A 15,907-nucleotide genomic window follows, 5' to 3' on the forward strand; every position below is an offset into this window, starting at 1 on the left:
GTCAGCTGACCCTGCGCTCTAGCTACCCAGGTGCTGATCCGGCTGGATGAGCCCGAGGTGTTCTTAAAATGTGTCTTCAAAATGATTAAGGAGGGTTGCATTTAAAAGATTTTACACCTGATTTTTTCACGTTGGCTTCCTACTGCTGCCCCCTTAAGCATAAGCAATTCTATCTTTTGTTAACCCAATAAAATGCCTTGCCTGACTGGAGTAAAAGGTAAGAGGTTCTAGTAATTTTTTACAGAGTTTAAGATCCACTTCCTGTGTCTATGCTGCCCATTCATAGATGGTTGCTATTTTTCAGTATCTCATTGGATGCGGAGGAAGTCTGCTTGTTCAGCCTACTCTGTAGTTGCTGACACTGTATTTAAAGGTTCAGCTAAACCCACTCATAAATCGAACAGTTGATCCATCCCTGTTTGGCACTCCATCTAGGATGAACTGAAAAAGGCAAGAGCTGTAAGAAAGAAAAAAATCTGTGTCCTCCTTCCCTTTGCATTATTTTGACTAAGCAGTTTGTAGTTATAGTCTTTTAAAATGATGGCTCTCATGACCTTCTCTGCAAACTGGGTCAATTTTAAAAGGAAGTTAAGTGTTCTTGTTATGTTATGGGTTATTCTTGAACATTATAAAATACACTTAGTGGTGCTGTCAGGCCCAAGTATCTTATTGGGAATACCTTCAGTTTGTTTATTATTTTTTTTGAAATCAATATTGATCATTCCGTAGAAGTTGCACAGTCGATAGCCAAATGTGGATACTGAACTGTGTTTGGGGTACTGAGTTCAGTTCTGTCCTCAGAAACTCAGTTTGCAGGCAGAGATGATGAATGCTCATCTAGATGTTTTGTTTTGATTTTAGTGTGTTAGAGACACATGATGGAAAATTTGCCATTTCAGCAATTTTTAAAGCATTCTGTTCAATGACAATACAAATGTCATATTATTGCGTATCTGCCACCATCATCCCTCTCTAGACGTTCTTCTTCCTCAAACAGGAAGCCTGGGTCTACTCGTGGTGAATTTTAGCATGTGCATGACCACAGGGGTGTGGTAGCAGAGGGCAGGGAATTCCTGTGCAGACTCAGTGTCAGGTGAATGTCAGTGGTCAGCTTGAATGGCCTTCACTCCATCTCTTATGTGCACAGAAAATCAAAGGCCAAAGACCTAAGACTCTTGAGTCTGGCCCTTGTCTGAGCTGAAGAGCCTGTCACCTTGAGTGGAGAATCAGCATGCTTCCGTCCTGGGATACACAAACACCAAAAACCATGGTCCTGTTTAACCCCTCCCATTTCTAAATAAGAGCCTTGGCCTTAAGTGAACCTTCACAATATACTCTTATTATGTCTACTCAACTATTAGCAGAGCCTCCTGGAACAGCCTAGATGCAAGCAAGGATTTATGGCCATGGAGGGCAGCTGAGCAACCATAAATTGTGAGCCATACTTGCCTTTATGACAACTGAGCAAGCTCCCTAGAGTCACTGGGACACAGATCAAATCGCACAGTTATCACCTGGCAGCAGGTGATTATAGAACACCCACTAGGTACAAGGTTTTTTTTATTCCCCGCCACTTTCCAGCAAGGCTTCAGATTAGTGGACTTTATTTTTTATTTTCAGTCCTCCCATCCCCTTAATCCATAAGCTTGAGTCTGTCCCATTCAACTCAAAATGTACCCCATGTCGTGGGAAATAACGTGTAATGGAATTAAGCATTCGGCACCCCTTTCTGGGAAGAAAAACAAAGGTTAGCATTAGGATCCTGCCCTCCCCCAACCCTCGCCCTTTTCACCTCTCTTTTCTCTGGAAAATACACACACAATCCAATCAGTTCTGAAACTTGGCATTGCTTCCCTCTGGGGATATCTGTGTCTAATCTATAATCAGAGTGTGTGTTGTAGTAGGGAAAGGGACAGATTGGGGGTGGGGGTGACATTTGCTTTGCCACTGAGTCAGAACAACAAAATTGGGGGCTGTGAAGTGGAGTGCTGTCAGAAGCTGCTTGCCTCCAGTATGAACACCAACGGCAGCATCCCATTATGAAGGTGAATGTGTGCCAACCGTGATTGACAGCACCTGTGGAGGACAAGGAAGACTTACCCTGGGGCCAGGAAGGACCCAGATTCTTTTGCTTTCTCCTCTCCACATCAGTCACTCTCCACAATCTACAGCTTGAACTGCTGCCTCTTTAAATTTTTATTTTATTGGTTCTTTTCTGGAGCTAAGGTTAGTGTACATATTACGAGCATGCCCGTGGAAGGCAGAGGACAACTTTGTTGGGTGTTTCCTCTCCCTCAGGGTTCAGGGGTCAACTCAGGGTTTTAGTTATTCTTCTATTGCAGTGGTAAAACACTGTGACCAAGGCACAGTTTGGAAGTTTATTTGGTGCTTATGGCTCCAGAGAGGTAAGAATCTATCACCCTTACTCTGTGGCTGGAACAGCTGAGATCACACATTAATCTGTAAACAGGGACCAGAGAGAGAGAACTAACTGGGAATGCGGCTGGCTCTTAAAATCTCAAAGCCCACCCCCAGGGACATATTTCCTCCAACAAGGCCATATTTACTTAATGTCCCAAACACCTCCATCAACTGGGGACAAGCATTTAAATGCTATCTTATGAGAGACACGCCATTCAGAGCACTACACTCAGGTCATCAGGCTTGCCCGAGGGCCTTTCAACCTCCAAGCCATCTTGCTGACTTGAGTTGCTGCCTCCTGCCATGTAACCTTGAGGGACATTCATTTACAAGGGAAGATTAAGGAAGGACGGTCGACTGTTCTTGCCCAGATATGAAGTATAGAGCAAAGCCCCTTCTCACTCTCTCATACACACACTCATTCTCTCTCTTGCTCTCACATTATCTCAGGACTGAACGCAAGGCTTCTCTCATGCTAGACAAATGTTCTACCACTGAGTTTCTTCCTCAGTTCAATTCTTTATGGGGGATGGGGAGAAAAGGTTGGGTTACAAATGAGTTCAGCTCTCCTAAAGTTAGATTGCATGTGCCCCAGGTCCGGCACATGTGAGCAACCTGACTATAGTTACTATTTTGGTCTAGAAAGTTAATCTGGGTGCATCTTACCACTGTGTGACTCTTATCCCCAACTTGTAGAAGATGACTCCAGATCCAGGCTCTGAGGCCACTTGTTCTGCTTAGATTGGCAATACGTGTTTGGATTGGATTGGGTATTCAGTGCTTGCCTGGGGGTCTTTGAGGTTAGGGAGGAGGGAACAGATGGCCTAAAGCTGACAGACAGGCTGCTTCACAGAGTGCAAAACTGGTTTCCAGACTGTCACAGGATGCCTGGGGTGGGAATCCATATTATTAGAGTAGATTGGAGAAAAGGGTGGTCCTGTTTCCAGGGTGGAGACATCTGCTGTGTCACCTGTCCCCTGCCTGCTTGCTCCATGGAGGAGGGGAACATGGATGCCTGACTCTGTGTGCTTGTGCTTTGGCTGTGTGGGTACCAGCAGTTCTCCTTGGAGGATGGACAGCATCCCACAGAGGCAAGTGTGAATAGCTGAACGGTACACCCCCATCCCCACCCCAGAATAGCTTCTCCCTGACTTGTCACTGATGTCATCCTGGGGTGAAGACCCATATATGTACTTATAAAAGCAATAGATGATTTCCTTAACTCTTCCCAAGAGAGGGGTCAGCAGGGTCTGAGACATACTAGGGTGGCCGCAGGAGAGCCATCTGCTCTCAGGGGTCTCTGAAGAAGCCAAGACTGTCAGTGACAGAGTGATACATCCTGACAGCAATCCTCGTGCTGCTGAGTGTTGCCTGTGTGCCAAGGGACAGTGCATCTCACATCACAGCCATCTGCTTCTTCCATCATTAGTTGTTTAAACTCTTGCCTGCTGCCCCACTCTCTAAACGCGGCCCTTATATGTTGCTGATCTCTGAAACTCAGTAGTTAGAGCAGGGCCCGAGCCACAGTGTGCAGTCAGCAAAAAGTCTATGGTTTTCTCCAAAAGTATCCAGGAAGTTGGGACCCTGCCTTGCTTTCTTCTTTTCTCTTATCATCTGCAATGAGTGCTTCTCTTATTTAAAAGGAACTCAAAACCTCCACAATAGAATTCATGACCCTTCCTGGTGTGGCCAGACACTGTTTTGTTAATAGGGGTTCCTGGGAACCTGCCATTTTTATAAGTTCATGACTGGGGGACTCTGAGTGGGTACTCTTGAGTCCTGACCTGACAACCACTCTTCAGTTTTTCCAGGGAAGCCCTGCTACAGTTTGGGAAAAGTTCCTCCAAAAGGCACGTGCTGAAGCCCAGTAGCCAGTGTGCTAGTATCAAGAAGTGGATCTTGGCCTGGAGTTTTGGCTATGAAGTGGCTTCCTTTGGAATGGGCTTCATTTGGTGTTAAAGCATTCAACCCGGTTTTGCTTCTGCTTTTCACCATCTGAGACAAGGATCCAACCTTCCTCCCCGCAGCAGGCAAGGTAACAAGTCACTGTCGTGAAAATGCAGACAGTGATGGGGCCCTCGCCAGAGGCGGCGAAACCCAGAGGAAGCCTTCCTCACCTTGGAGTTCCAGGCTTCCTCACCTTGGAGCTCCAGGCTTCCTGAATCCTGAGAACAAAATCCTGTTCTTTGGAAAGGAGTCCTTCTGTGGTGTTTGTTTGTTTGTAGCAGCACAAACAGACTGAGACAGATGTGCTGGAAAGAGACTTTCCAACTTTGGAATGAACAAGGGAAGCAGGACGCTGACTCATTACCATGACTTTATCTTAGACTTAGGTTTCTTGGCACTTAATTTTCCTTTGTGCCTTCTCTCTGAACTCTTTAGGTAAACTTTGAAAATATCTTGAATTTATTTCTTTCCAGCAACATAGTTAAAACCACTTGACCGAGTACTTTTATAGAAAATAAAAAATAATTTACCACTAGATATTCAAATATATACATATAAGGGTATATATTTGTAGTATATATATTTATTTCTGAAACATGCAGTCTTACCTGGGCTTGGTTTTAGCTCCCAGACACCGGTAGTTGTCATAACTAGCCCTCTCGGTGTCAGGGGGTTCATGACTTGCCTCCAGGGACAGTTACCTTTATCCCCTCCTTGCAATCTTTACTGAACCCTGTGCTCACCAGGCCTGAAGACAAAGTGTGCCTGTCCACGACCAGGTAGTGTAGACACACTGTTTGTCCTGTTCCCTATTTTTTTGTACCCCTCTGGACACTGCTTTTAGAAGTAGACATGGCCTCTACTCTGACAGCCTGGAAGACAGACATTTGCAAAGCCACTATCTCTGCCATGTTAGTCACAGATAAGACCCAGTTTTCCAGCTGAGGTTTGCATGTTCTCCAAATATGCTCAGTGGCTCCAAGACTTGCCCATCCCACCCACTGCCACGTTCATTGGTATATCAAGTCGGCCCATATGTATCCTACAGGAGCTGTGGGATTCATGAATAGCTCAACACTGTTGTAATCCTCTGAGTCTCCGAGGAGCTCCCTGGAGTCCCAGTGGTTGTGCTTGGCCACTGCTCCTCCACACCATGATTTGGAGGACTCCTAGGCTATGGGCTTCCAATATTCAAAGTGTTTTCTTGTTTTCCCTTAATGCTTCTATAGTTTCTGAAACCCCCAATGGAGAAACCTTCCCTCCCTCTCATGCCATGTCTAAAGAGGCTATATCATGGTGAGGCCACGTCTGGAGGAGTTGTCACATTGTTTGAGTGTGCAAACTTTGGGCAAGGTGGAGATGAGAATGCCTACCCTGGGAACTATTGTCCTTTCAGACTGGTTGTGCCTCTTAGACCATGCAAAGCACAAAAGACTTACAGGTTAGTGATTGGCTGAGTAGCGGAAACCAGTGAACATGCATTAAGTACAGCAGAGAGATATGATGTTATAAACCAGCTTCCATAATACAGGGAAGGTTGTGAGATAATGACCATAGCATACCATCTATTTACTGAGCATGATCAGAGGCCTTGTGGAAACCTAGATGGTGCTTGCTTTAAGTAATGAATGGGGTGTTGAATGGGGAAGAGACCAGAAGTCTGGCTCATAGAGTGTGTTAGTGAGTTTATTCTTTAAGATTTTTATGTGTTTGCTTGGCTTTTTGATGCAGGCTTTCTTTGTGCATCCCTGGCCATCCTGGAACTTGCTCTATTGACTAGGCTGGCCTCAGACTCAAAGACCCCAAGTGCTGGTATTAAAGGTGTGGGCCATCACTGACCAAAGAATGAATAAATGAATGAATTTTGCTTGGAGCTGATGAAGGACCCAAGGCCTTGTGCTTGCTAGTCAGGTGCTCCAACACTGAGGGAAATCCCCAACCTAAAGAATTTCTTCTTTAGAGAAGTTGGAAGCCACTCAAAGACCCTGGGGAGGAAAGTGACAGTTCTGTCTTCTTAAAGCTGTCAGTCTGGCTGTGGAGTGGAGATTTGACTAGAGAGAGCTGAGGATTTGTGTGTGGAAGCCAGATGGAAGCATCCCTCAGTAGCTTAGCTGGTGGTAAACTCACTGATTCTGTGACACATTGGTGATAGAGTTGCACGGTGGCTTAGGAAGAGGATGTTCACGATGGGGTTCTGTGACCAGTCACTTTGTTCACACAGAATGCACCCACAAGACATAAATAGTCATACTAACTATTTACAAAGGAGCTTGGCCCTTGGTCTGCTCAATTCACAGGCAAGCTCTGGTAGTACCCGGCTAGTTTTATGCCTGGTCCCTCTAAAACTGGAATTTCCCGACAGCGTACCTTCTGACCCTGTTGTGTCCCTGGTACCCAATGTGAGATTCTGTCTCCTCCTATGTGTTGTGAGGGAAGCAAAGAAAGTGCAGAGCAGCCCTAAAGGCTTGCCAGCATGGAGTCTGAGTTGCTCTCTCTGCTCCTCCCCAGGGTCTCAACTGCCACGCAGACGGGGCACTGTGGAAGTGGTCCAGCTGCTCCCGCCAGACTGTGCTCACAGTGACTCGCTCCAGTATCTCTGGGCCTTGGCTTGGCCTCTGGCTTTCATTTGGACACTTGTCTGTTTTGAGTTTAAGCCAGGATGCTGTCTGTCAGCTGCGGCCCTGGCTTCTGTCAACACTGAGTGGAAGTCTCCTTCTGGACAGTACAAGCTTTAGCTGACTTATCGGCTCTTTCCCTGGCACTGATACCTTGGGATTTTTGCTTATCTTTTCTTTTCCTTTCCCCCCTTTTAATCCTTGTGGTTTTGACCAAATTGATAATCCGTTAAGGCTTTCATTGTGGTTTTTTCCCAGCCATTAGCAATTAAGCTTTTCTGGAAAAGACATTTACGTTGAGAGCTTAATAATGTTTAAAAGAGGAATAGACTGATTCTATTCAACAATCACTTAGTGTCCTCTCTGGTCTCTTTGCTATGTCATGGATACTACATGCCTGGATCTGACCATCCAGCCTGAGAATCAGACAGTAGCCCTGTGACAAGGGTAGGAAACATTGGGAGGTAGAGCACCTTGCCCTAGCACCCACAGACTACAGAGGCCCATCTCTCTCCATAGTCCCTGCTCTGAACGGGTCACCACACCATGACCTGACTCTGACCCGCAGTCTCACTGCTGAGCAGCAAGGCAGTCAGAAAAGATGCAGGAAAGTCAGGTTGGGGCTCTTTAATTCTGTTCTGAGTTTTGTTGCCCAGGCTCTCTGACTTCCTCTTATTCCATAAGGGGCATCAAGAGACATTGAGACCAAAGATGGTTGTATCCATTTCCTCTGCCTGATTCTGCAGTGTGTGTGTGTGTGTGTGTGTGTGTCTGTGTCTGCACATGCAGTTGTGTGTTTAAATGCATGTGTATGTATATGTGGAGAACACAGGACATTCTCAGCTAACATGCCTCAGCTGCCTCCCATCTAGAGCATCCCCTCTGGGAATCGAATGACACTGTCAAGGGTCACATAACAGATATCCTGCATCTTTACACTACGATTCATAATAGTAGCAGAATTGCAGTTGTGAAGTAGAAGTGAAAATAATTTTATGGTTGGGGATCACCGCAACATTAAGAACTAAATCAAAAGTCACAGCATTAGGAGGGTTGAGAACTACGACAGTGGAATTTTTGTGACTGTGGAGACAGTGCCTCTCAATGGCTTCGAAATTTCCAAGTAGGTTAGGTAGGCAGGCAAACCCCAGGCATCTGCCCGTCTCTCCTCTGTGCTCTCCGAGGATTATAAGCATGTGTAACCACACCTGGTTTTTTTTCCTTTTAAACATGGGTTCTGGGGCTCAAACTCATGCCTTCATGTGTGCAAGGCAAGTACTTTAACAACTGAGCAGTTTCTCCAACCTTCTGCATCTTTTAAATTTTTCTATTTATCCATATTTGGAGAGCATAAAGAGTTCTTCAGGTATGTTCCTAAGATGAGTTGCTATAGGTAGGGAGAGTTTTAGTTTTAGGGTTGGGGTTGGGGTTCCTGGGGTAGTGATACCTGTTTAGTTCTGAGGAAGGAGAAGTACCTACCTGGTTGGTAGGAGAGAAAAGTGGCATAGCCAATGGGTTTCAATCTAGGGAGGCCCTTCTCAGCCTGGCTGCTTGTTGCTCCTGTTTAATAATAGTCCTGTTAACTTCTGAGAACAGGTGTCCCCTCAACCAGCACCCTCTCTCACACCTTGATCTGCAGGGCAGTCTCACAGCAGGATGCTCTGTTTGCAATTAATGTTCATCTTCATTGAAGGCTTCTGCCTTCGCCCACTTCAGCCACTGGCAGAGCGGCACAAGAACACCTTAGCTGGCTGTGATGTTTAGGTCAGCCGTGACCTAGTTGTAAGAGCAGAATACATATCACATGACTGCTCTGCTCTGAGCCTGTCTCGTCTTTTCGCAGACATTTCTGGGACTGTGTAAATGGTCTCCCTCCCCCAAAGCCCATTCTTCAGCAAGCGGCAGGGGTGAAACCTTTTAAAGGTAAACCAGGTCATGTCATCCTTCTGCTCAGACCCTCCAGCAGCTATTCCTGCTTCTGGCACAAGCCAGATGTTTTATAGGAGCCTGTGATTCTCTGCAGGTGATCTTCTACGCACTGGCCCTAGCTCCACTGGGAACACCCTGCTCCTGGCACCCAGAGCTCTGAGATCCTGATGTAGTTGTGCCTTCTTTTAAAACAGTGGTTCTCACCTTTCCTAATGCTGTGACCCTTTAATTCAGTTCCTCATGTTGTGGTGACACCCCATCCTCACCATAAAATTCCTTTTGTTGCTACTTCATAACTGTAATTTTGCTACTGTTATGAATCATAATGTAAATATCTCACATGCAGGATGTCTGACATGTAACCTCTGTGAAAGGGGCAGTCAATTGCCAAAGGGGCCATGACCTACAAGTTAAGAACCGCTATTCTAGGATACTCTAACATCTCCAGGAATGTCAATCTTCCTGTCTAGCAGGCAGTGTTTGATGTATACTGTTGTGATGTTGAGATAGCAGTGAGATTTGGTCTGCTATGACATGTGGATGTGTCACAAGTCACTTGTTAATAAAACTGAAAGTGTTAAATGGAGCCCATGAGCTGTCAAAAATTCAAACACATCCCAAGGTGTTTGTAAAATAACACAGCTCTTGGTCAGTTGTATCCTATGTGTTTTCATGAGCAGGAAGCAAGGGAGACAGATTGTTTGGGGGTTGGGACAGCACGTGTGGTGGGCCTCGCCCATCTGTAGCAGTTGTCACTTGTCTATGTGTTGAGTTCCTCAGAAAAGAACATAAGCTATGGGGTGTGTGACAAGGGTGGGCTAAGCCTTGCTATCTTGAAAAACGAGAACAATTTCTATGAATAGAATATAAATCATCCTTTGAACATGGTCATTTGTGGTCAGCAGTGGGGTGTGTGTGTGTGTGTGTGTGTGAGTGTGTGTATAAGTGTGTGTGTGAGTGTGTATGTGTGTGGGCGTGTTTGTGTGTATGAGTGAGTGTGTGTGTTTGAGTGTGTGTGAGTGTGTGTGTGTGAGTGTGTGTGTTTGAGTGTGTGTGTGAGTGTGTGTGTATGTGTGTGTGTGTGTATGTGTGTGTGTGAGTGTGTGTGTGAGTGTGTGGGTGATATTCATGTAGCTAAAGATGGCCTCTGATTAATCATCTAGCCCAGGATAACGTTGAACTCCGAATCTTCCTGCCCTACCTCCTGAACATTGGGATTACAGGCATATATGTGTCATCATGTCTGGCTGTTGTGATGCTTTTAAAGAAGTAATTGGTGAAATTGGTTGCTCAACTCTGAGGAGATTTCTGTTCACTTAATTTTTAAAGCAAGTGTATGCTAGGGAAATACTATAGTGTGTCATCAGAGTGAAACAAGGTCTTCTATTTATTCCTGTTGTTTAATGCCCACACTGAGGACACCCTGGCCCCACTAGGAGGCCATTTTGCTTGTGGGATGTGTGTGTGTGTGTGTGTGTATGTGTATGTGTTTGTGTATATATGTGTGTTTGTATTGTGTATGTGCGTATGTGTGTATGTCTGTATAGGTATGTATATGTGTGGGTATGTGTGTGGGTATGCATGTGTTGGGGACCAGCTCCACATCTTAGTAGTCAGGCTCCCAGATGCACCCCTGGTCCATCTGTGGCTCTTGAAGCCCCTGCCTGCTTGTCCCCCCTCAGTCTTTACTTTATTTTGCCCCCTCTGAGCTTTGTCAATTAGCAATCCAGGTGGGTTCTTCCTCAGTTGATTTCTTTGCTCCTCCAGAGTGCTTCTTTTCACGTAGGAAGTAAATATATTGAGATATAAGACATGATGCATCAAAATGCCTGTGTTTTTTCTTGTCACTCTTGACAGACCTTTGGAGGAAGAGATAGGCCTCAAAGTTAGAAAACATCCTTTCTTGGGATTCCAGAACCTGCTTGCTCTGGTTTGATATGGTTTGTTTCTGAAGGCTCATTTGCTAAAAGCTTGGTTCCCAGTGTGGTGGTGTTGAACTGGTAGAATCTTTAAGAGGTGAAGGTCCTTAGATCTTAGGGACCCTACCCTCATAAAGAGATTAATGTCATCATTATGGAATGAAGGGGTTGGGTCTCACAGGAATGGGTGAGTTTCAAAATGAGTTGGTTCTCATTAAAGAGTGACCCTGGCCCCTCCACCATCTCCTGCCCCTCCTGTGACTTCTCACATGTGTCCTAATGCCTGATGCTCCCATGGGGCCCTCATATGAGCATGTTGATGTCATGCTCTTGGACTTCCAGAATGATGAGCTAAACAAATCTCTTCTTTTTGTAAATCTTTCAGCTTTAGACTTTGTGTTGTAGCTATACAAAACAGATGAAAGACTTGATCCTGACTTCAAGCACTCAGTGTTTCTGTTGGGAAGCCTGCTGGCCTTGCCTCTCTAACCCAATATATGCAACCCATTTCCTCTTGAAAGCCTCTGAGGTATGCTTTTCATTCCCAGTGTTCTGATAGTTTTCTGTAGGAATAATTTCTTGTAGATTACTTATTGAAATATTGAATATTATAATAGCATTTACACGTGTGTCATTTAAAAACAAGTATAAACTCCTATTGCTTATGGTTTATACCTAAAATTGCAAATCAAGCATGAAGTACAACCATTTTAAATGCATGCCATTCATTGTACTGTGATGGCTGACAATTTTTTCAGTAGCAGGGATTCTGTACATATTGCTGGGGCTAAATGGCGTCTCTGTGACATCACCTACCATCATTGTATGAATGAGTCTTTCCTATTATAAAATACACACACACACACACACACACACACACACACACACACACTTGTGCCCTCCAACCTTTGTCATTAGCCATGAGAACTAACTTAAGTCCTGCTGTTTGGTGTGATGAGCAAATGCAGTTGGCACAGAATGATGGGTCGGTCATAGGTAGTCCACAGATGTGCTTGTTTACAGTAACTTTGGGGGGTTGTCATTAGAATGAAAGCATGAAGCAAAAATTGTTTTTGTAGAGGGCTCACATAACCCTAAGGGTTCTGTGGTCTATTCCTGTGATAGCCAGTGAATGGAACCTTTGGTATATTCCTTTAGGAGATCAGATTCAGCTTCCACTCTTGAATACCTGTCAAATTACTAATTTTATATTTGAAAAAAAAAAGGAACTAATATCCTGGTAGCTGAAGGAAGAGCACAAGTGTCTCTCAGAATCATTTCTATTCCACTGGGGTTTTTACCTAGGGGTTATAGTCTCAGTACCAGTAGGAGAATGCCGCCTAAAGATGTTGGGAACTAACCTCTTCCAGCATTCTGAAGACCACTTCTTGACACTCTGATTCACTTCTTGATACCGGACCACTGTATGGGGACACAATTTCAGTGTGAGATAAATAGCTAAAGGCTGCTGCTCTGACTAGACCACTGTAGTCTATGGGAACCTTCACTGCACTGTAAATTATTGGGTCTGTCTTTGTTCTGGGAACAGCATCCAGTGTCCAGAGCTAAAAGGAGCCTCCACGAATGCAGAATCACCAGCCTTTGAAAACCTCTGTTCTGTGCACAGGTTACACTTGCCTGCCCCGGGCCTCTGAAGCAGCTGGTCAGGTGGACACTCTGTGGCTATCTGAGGTGGCTGCGATCATTACTCAGTCAATCTTGTATCAATGTCGCCTCTTGCAACAGGAGCTCAGTTTCCTGGCCATATGACCTTGGGTCTCAGGAGTGACTTGGGAGTGGTCTTAAGACTCAGTATTTCCCCTGCACATCTTAATCCCTTTTCAGATTAAGACTTTTTAAGATGGAGGCTTTGCTTCCTGACTCTGGTCCAGAGAGTTAGTGGCTGCATGGTTTTGCTGCCCATCAGGACATTTTGTAATGTGGTTGGTGTGAATGAGACATTAATCCATCCATCTCTGGCTCTCATTGTGAGGAATTTAAGTACCACCCATGGTAACTATATTAGTCAGCCTTTCTGGTTTGGGGAAGCAGAGCAAGAACAGTAGCTAACAGAGAGCTACATCTCTGTGCATTCCTAATGAAAGCACACCAGGCTGAGGTGCCCCTGACTGGGCTAAACATCATCAAACAAAGCAGCTGGTTTGATAAAGCTTGGCTCCACATCAAAGCTCTTCCTGTGACTTTTTAAGGGGGACCCCACTTCTATACTGTGCCAAGGAGGTAGCCATTATTGACTGTGCCTTTGACTCCTTCTAGAATAGATGACCCTAAGTTGCCCAGGGCTCCCATTTCTTGAGCAGAGTCTATGCCATGTTTCTTGATTTCACAAAGCCATGGCATAAACAAATGTTTGGTGTCCTCAAAGGATAAATACTGAACCCAGTGACCTGTTTTAGGGAAGAGTGGGGTCATGGTGAGAGGGAAGCTGTGGTTTCTGTAGATAACAGGTCTATTGCATGGCTTCTCTTGAGTGGAGACGGCTGAGATCTGTGAGGATGTTGTTGCCTTACAAGGTACTGATTGAGAAGTTGTCATGCTCAACTATGGATGGAGCTGAATTCATCTTCAGCTTCACTTTCTAAAACACACTCACTGGGGTTCATCATTAGGGCCTCTTGTTCTGAGGATGCCTAAAGAGTAAATGACCAACCTATGGGTAATTCACCACCCATGGTCTCACACAGTACCTGCTGTTCTTTGCATGGTATTCTGTAAGCCAGTGGGGTTTCACTGTTGGTAGTTGGAACCTCATGGGTCCTTAAACTGTGGAAAACCTGGCAGTCTACACCTCTACTGCTAATCTGTTTAGGGGCCCCCAGTAGCAACAGAACTCCCCCGCCAGCATCCCTTTATGCCACCACTTCAAATACATACAAAATAAGATTGTTGGAGATGTTCAGAATGTCAGCCTCACTGGGGATTCAAGACCAGGGAGATAATTTACATGGAGCAGCTAAGGCTGCGTGATGCTGGTTGTCTTCACATGTAACTTTCTTTTCAGCTATTTTTGTTTCTTTGTTTTTTGTTTTTTGTTTGTTTGTTTGTTTCTCAAATGCAAAGCCTTTATTAGCTTCAATTGCTTCATCTGCAAAGAGAGTGAGAATAGTACCGATAACTTCACATTGGTTTTCTTTATCAGAATTAAAGATGATTAACGATGAGAGTACTCGATCTAATATCTGGAAAAAATTTGATGTATCATTTTAATTTTATTTTTTATTAGATATTTTCTTCATTTACATTTCAAATGCTATCCCAAAAGTCCCCTATACCCTCCCCCCCACCCTGCTCCCCAACCCACCCACTCCTGCTTCCTGGCCCTGGCATTCCCCTGTACTGGGGCATATAATCTTCATAAGACCAAGGGCCTCTCCTCCCATTGATGGCCAACTAGGCCATCTTCTGCTACATATGCAGCTATAGACTCGAGCTCTGGGGGTGCGGCTTCCACTAGGGCTGAGCAGTCAGGTAGCTGGTGAATGCATGGAGCAAGATGAAGCACAAAGTTGTAGCCCTCTCTCACAGACTGCTTTATTTTTTACATTTGAAGATATAGAGGGAATACTCAAGTGACAGAACAGAGGGCCACTGAGTGCTGGATATTCAGTTTCCAAACCAATGAGGTCTTGCACCTGTCTTGCTTCCTTTTCTGGGTTGGATGTCTTTGGTTGCTCAACCCAAATTGTCTGCAGCAATATCAGGCATCTACTCAAATATGCTTTGTCCTTGTGGCTTAGTGGTCTTACCTAGAAGCTGCTTTTAAAATGTTTTTATTATTTCTTAGAGAATGTCATACAGTAAAGCATGACCATATTCACTCCTATCTCTCCCCGACCCCACTCCTCCCAGCCCCCTCCCTCCCCTCCACTCCTCTCTTTCTCTTGTTACTGTTTTATTTGTTTGTTTGTTCGTTTGTTTGTTTGTTTGTTTGGGGGGGAGACTCTCCTGCTGTGGCTGTCTCCAAGCTTCCCTCCTATTCTCCCCCCTCCTGTCAGCCGTGTCCTAAACTCTTCTTCCAAGGCAGCAAGCAATAACCAGCAATGTTCAGGGCTCCATTTTTCCTCAGCCTGCATCCTTTCTGAGGGAATGAGAGATTCTCTTGTGGAAAGATCATTTTTCTTAGAACTCCCTTGGGTCTTAGATTACACATCTTCTATGAAGCAGTGTCTGATTAGATGATGATTCTGAACAAAACCCTGTGGTGGCGTCAGGTTTTCTATGGACCAGGAGCTGTGAAGAGAGATGTGGCCCACAGTAAAGACTGGTGTGGTCAGCAAGAGGAGAGTATATGTGAATTCGAATCTGTAATTCCCACATTTTCAGAACTCTAACAATCTACCGTGATCTACCCATAGATGTGAGTACTGTTAGGAGCAGAATGCAGTGCTCCTGTGCCTTTGTTCCCTCTCATTCCTCTTTCTTTCTCCCATTCCTTCCCATCTCTCATTTCTATCCCCCTTTCTTCATCCTTCTCCATTCCCATCCCTGATCCCCTAGTCTTGCCTTCCCCTTCTTATCCGCCATTGCCCCGCCCCTGGATAGTCCAGTCCTGTATTTAACTCGATTGGGTTAGAGTGCTGGATTTAGTTTTTCCCTACACTAAAACCTTCATTCACATTTGCTTCCCCAGGAAGAAGAAATGCCAGACGTAGAAATTGACATTGATGATCTTCTTGATGCCAACAGCGAGGAAGAAAGAGCTTCGAAATTACAGGTAAACAGCTTTCAAGATCTAGGGTGTCCTGACCATAGATGTTTGAGTCCACTTGGGTCTCCAAAGCCTGGGTACCACCTGATGCTGTCTGGTGGGAGCACTGGCAGTCCCCAGGATTTGAACAATGGCATTTAACAGAACAGAAAGCATCCGTGCTAGCTCTTGCCCATCTGCTGCAACCCTGATAATAAAAACATCTGTTGACAAAAGTTTTCCAGGGACCTTCTGGGACAGTGCTCCCAAACCTTATTATCTTGGGAGACAAAGTCAATTCCATCTTGAATGGTCAATGTCTAGGGAAGAGAGAGGTGTCATGCAGGCAAGTGATAAGGAGAGAGACT

The 15,907-nt window shown here is 45.0% G+C and overlaps 1 protein-coding gene across 1 annotated transcript in view; it reads left to right on the plus strand.

The window, feature by feature from the left end:
- Ppp1r14c (protein phosphatase 1 regulatory inhibitor subunit 14C) overlaps nucleotides 1–15,907 on the plus strand; it is a 92,560-nt gene that overhangs the window by 40,025 nt on the left and 36,628 nt on the right. Inside the window, exon 2 of the mRNA XM_021175239.2 lies at nucleotides 15,483–15,566. Coding sequence (XP_021030898.1) covers nucleotides 15,483–15,566 — 84 coding nt within the window. The remainder of the gene's footprint in view (nucleotides 1–15,482; nucleotides 15,567–15,907) is intronic.

Source organism: Mus caroli, chromosome 10 (assembly GCF_900094665.2).
Source record: "Mus caroli chromosome 10, CAROLI_EIJ_v1.1, whole genome shotgun sequence".
NCBI classification, from domain to species: domain Eukaryota; kingdom Metazoa; phylum Chordata; class Mammalia; order Rodentia; family Muridae; genus Mus; species Mus caroli.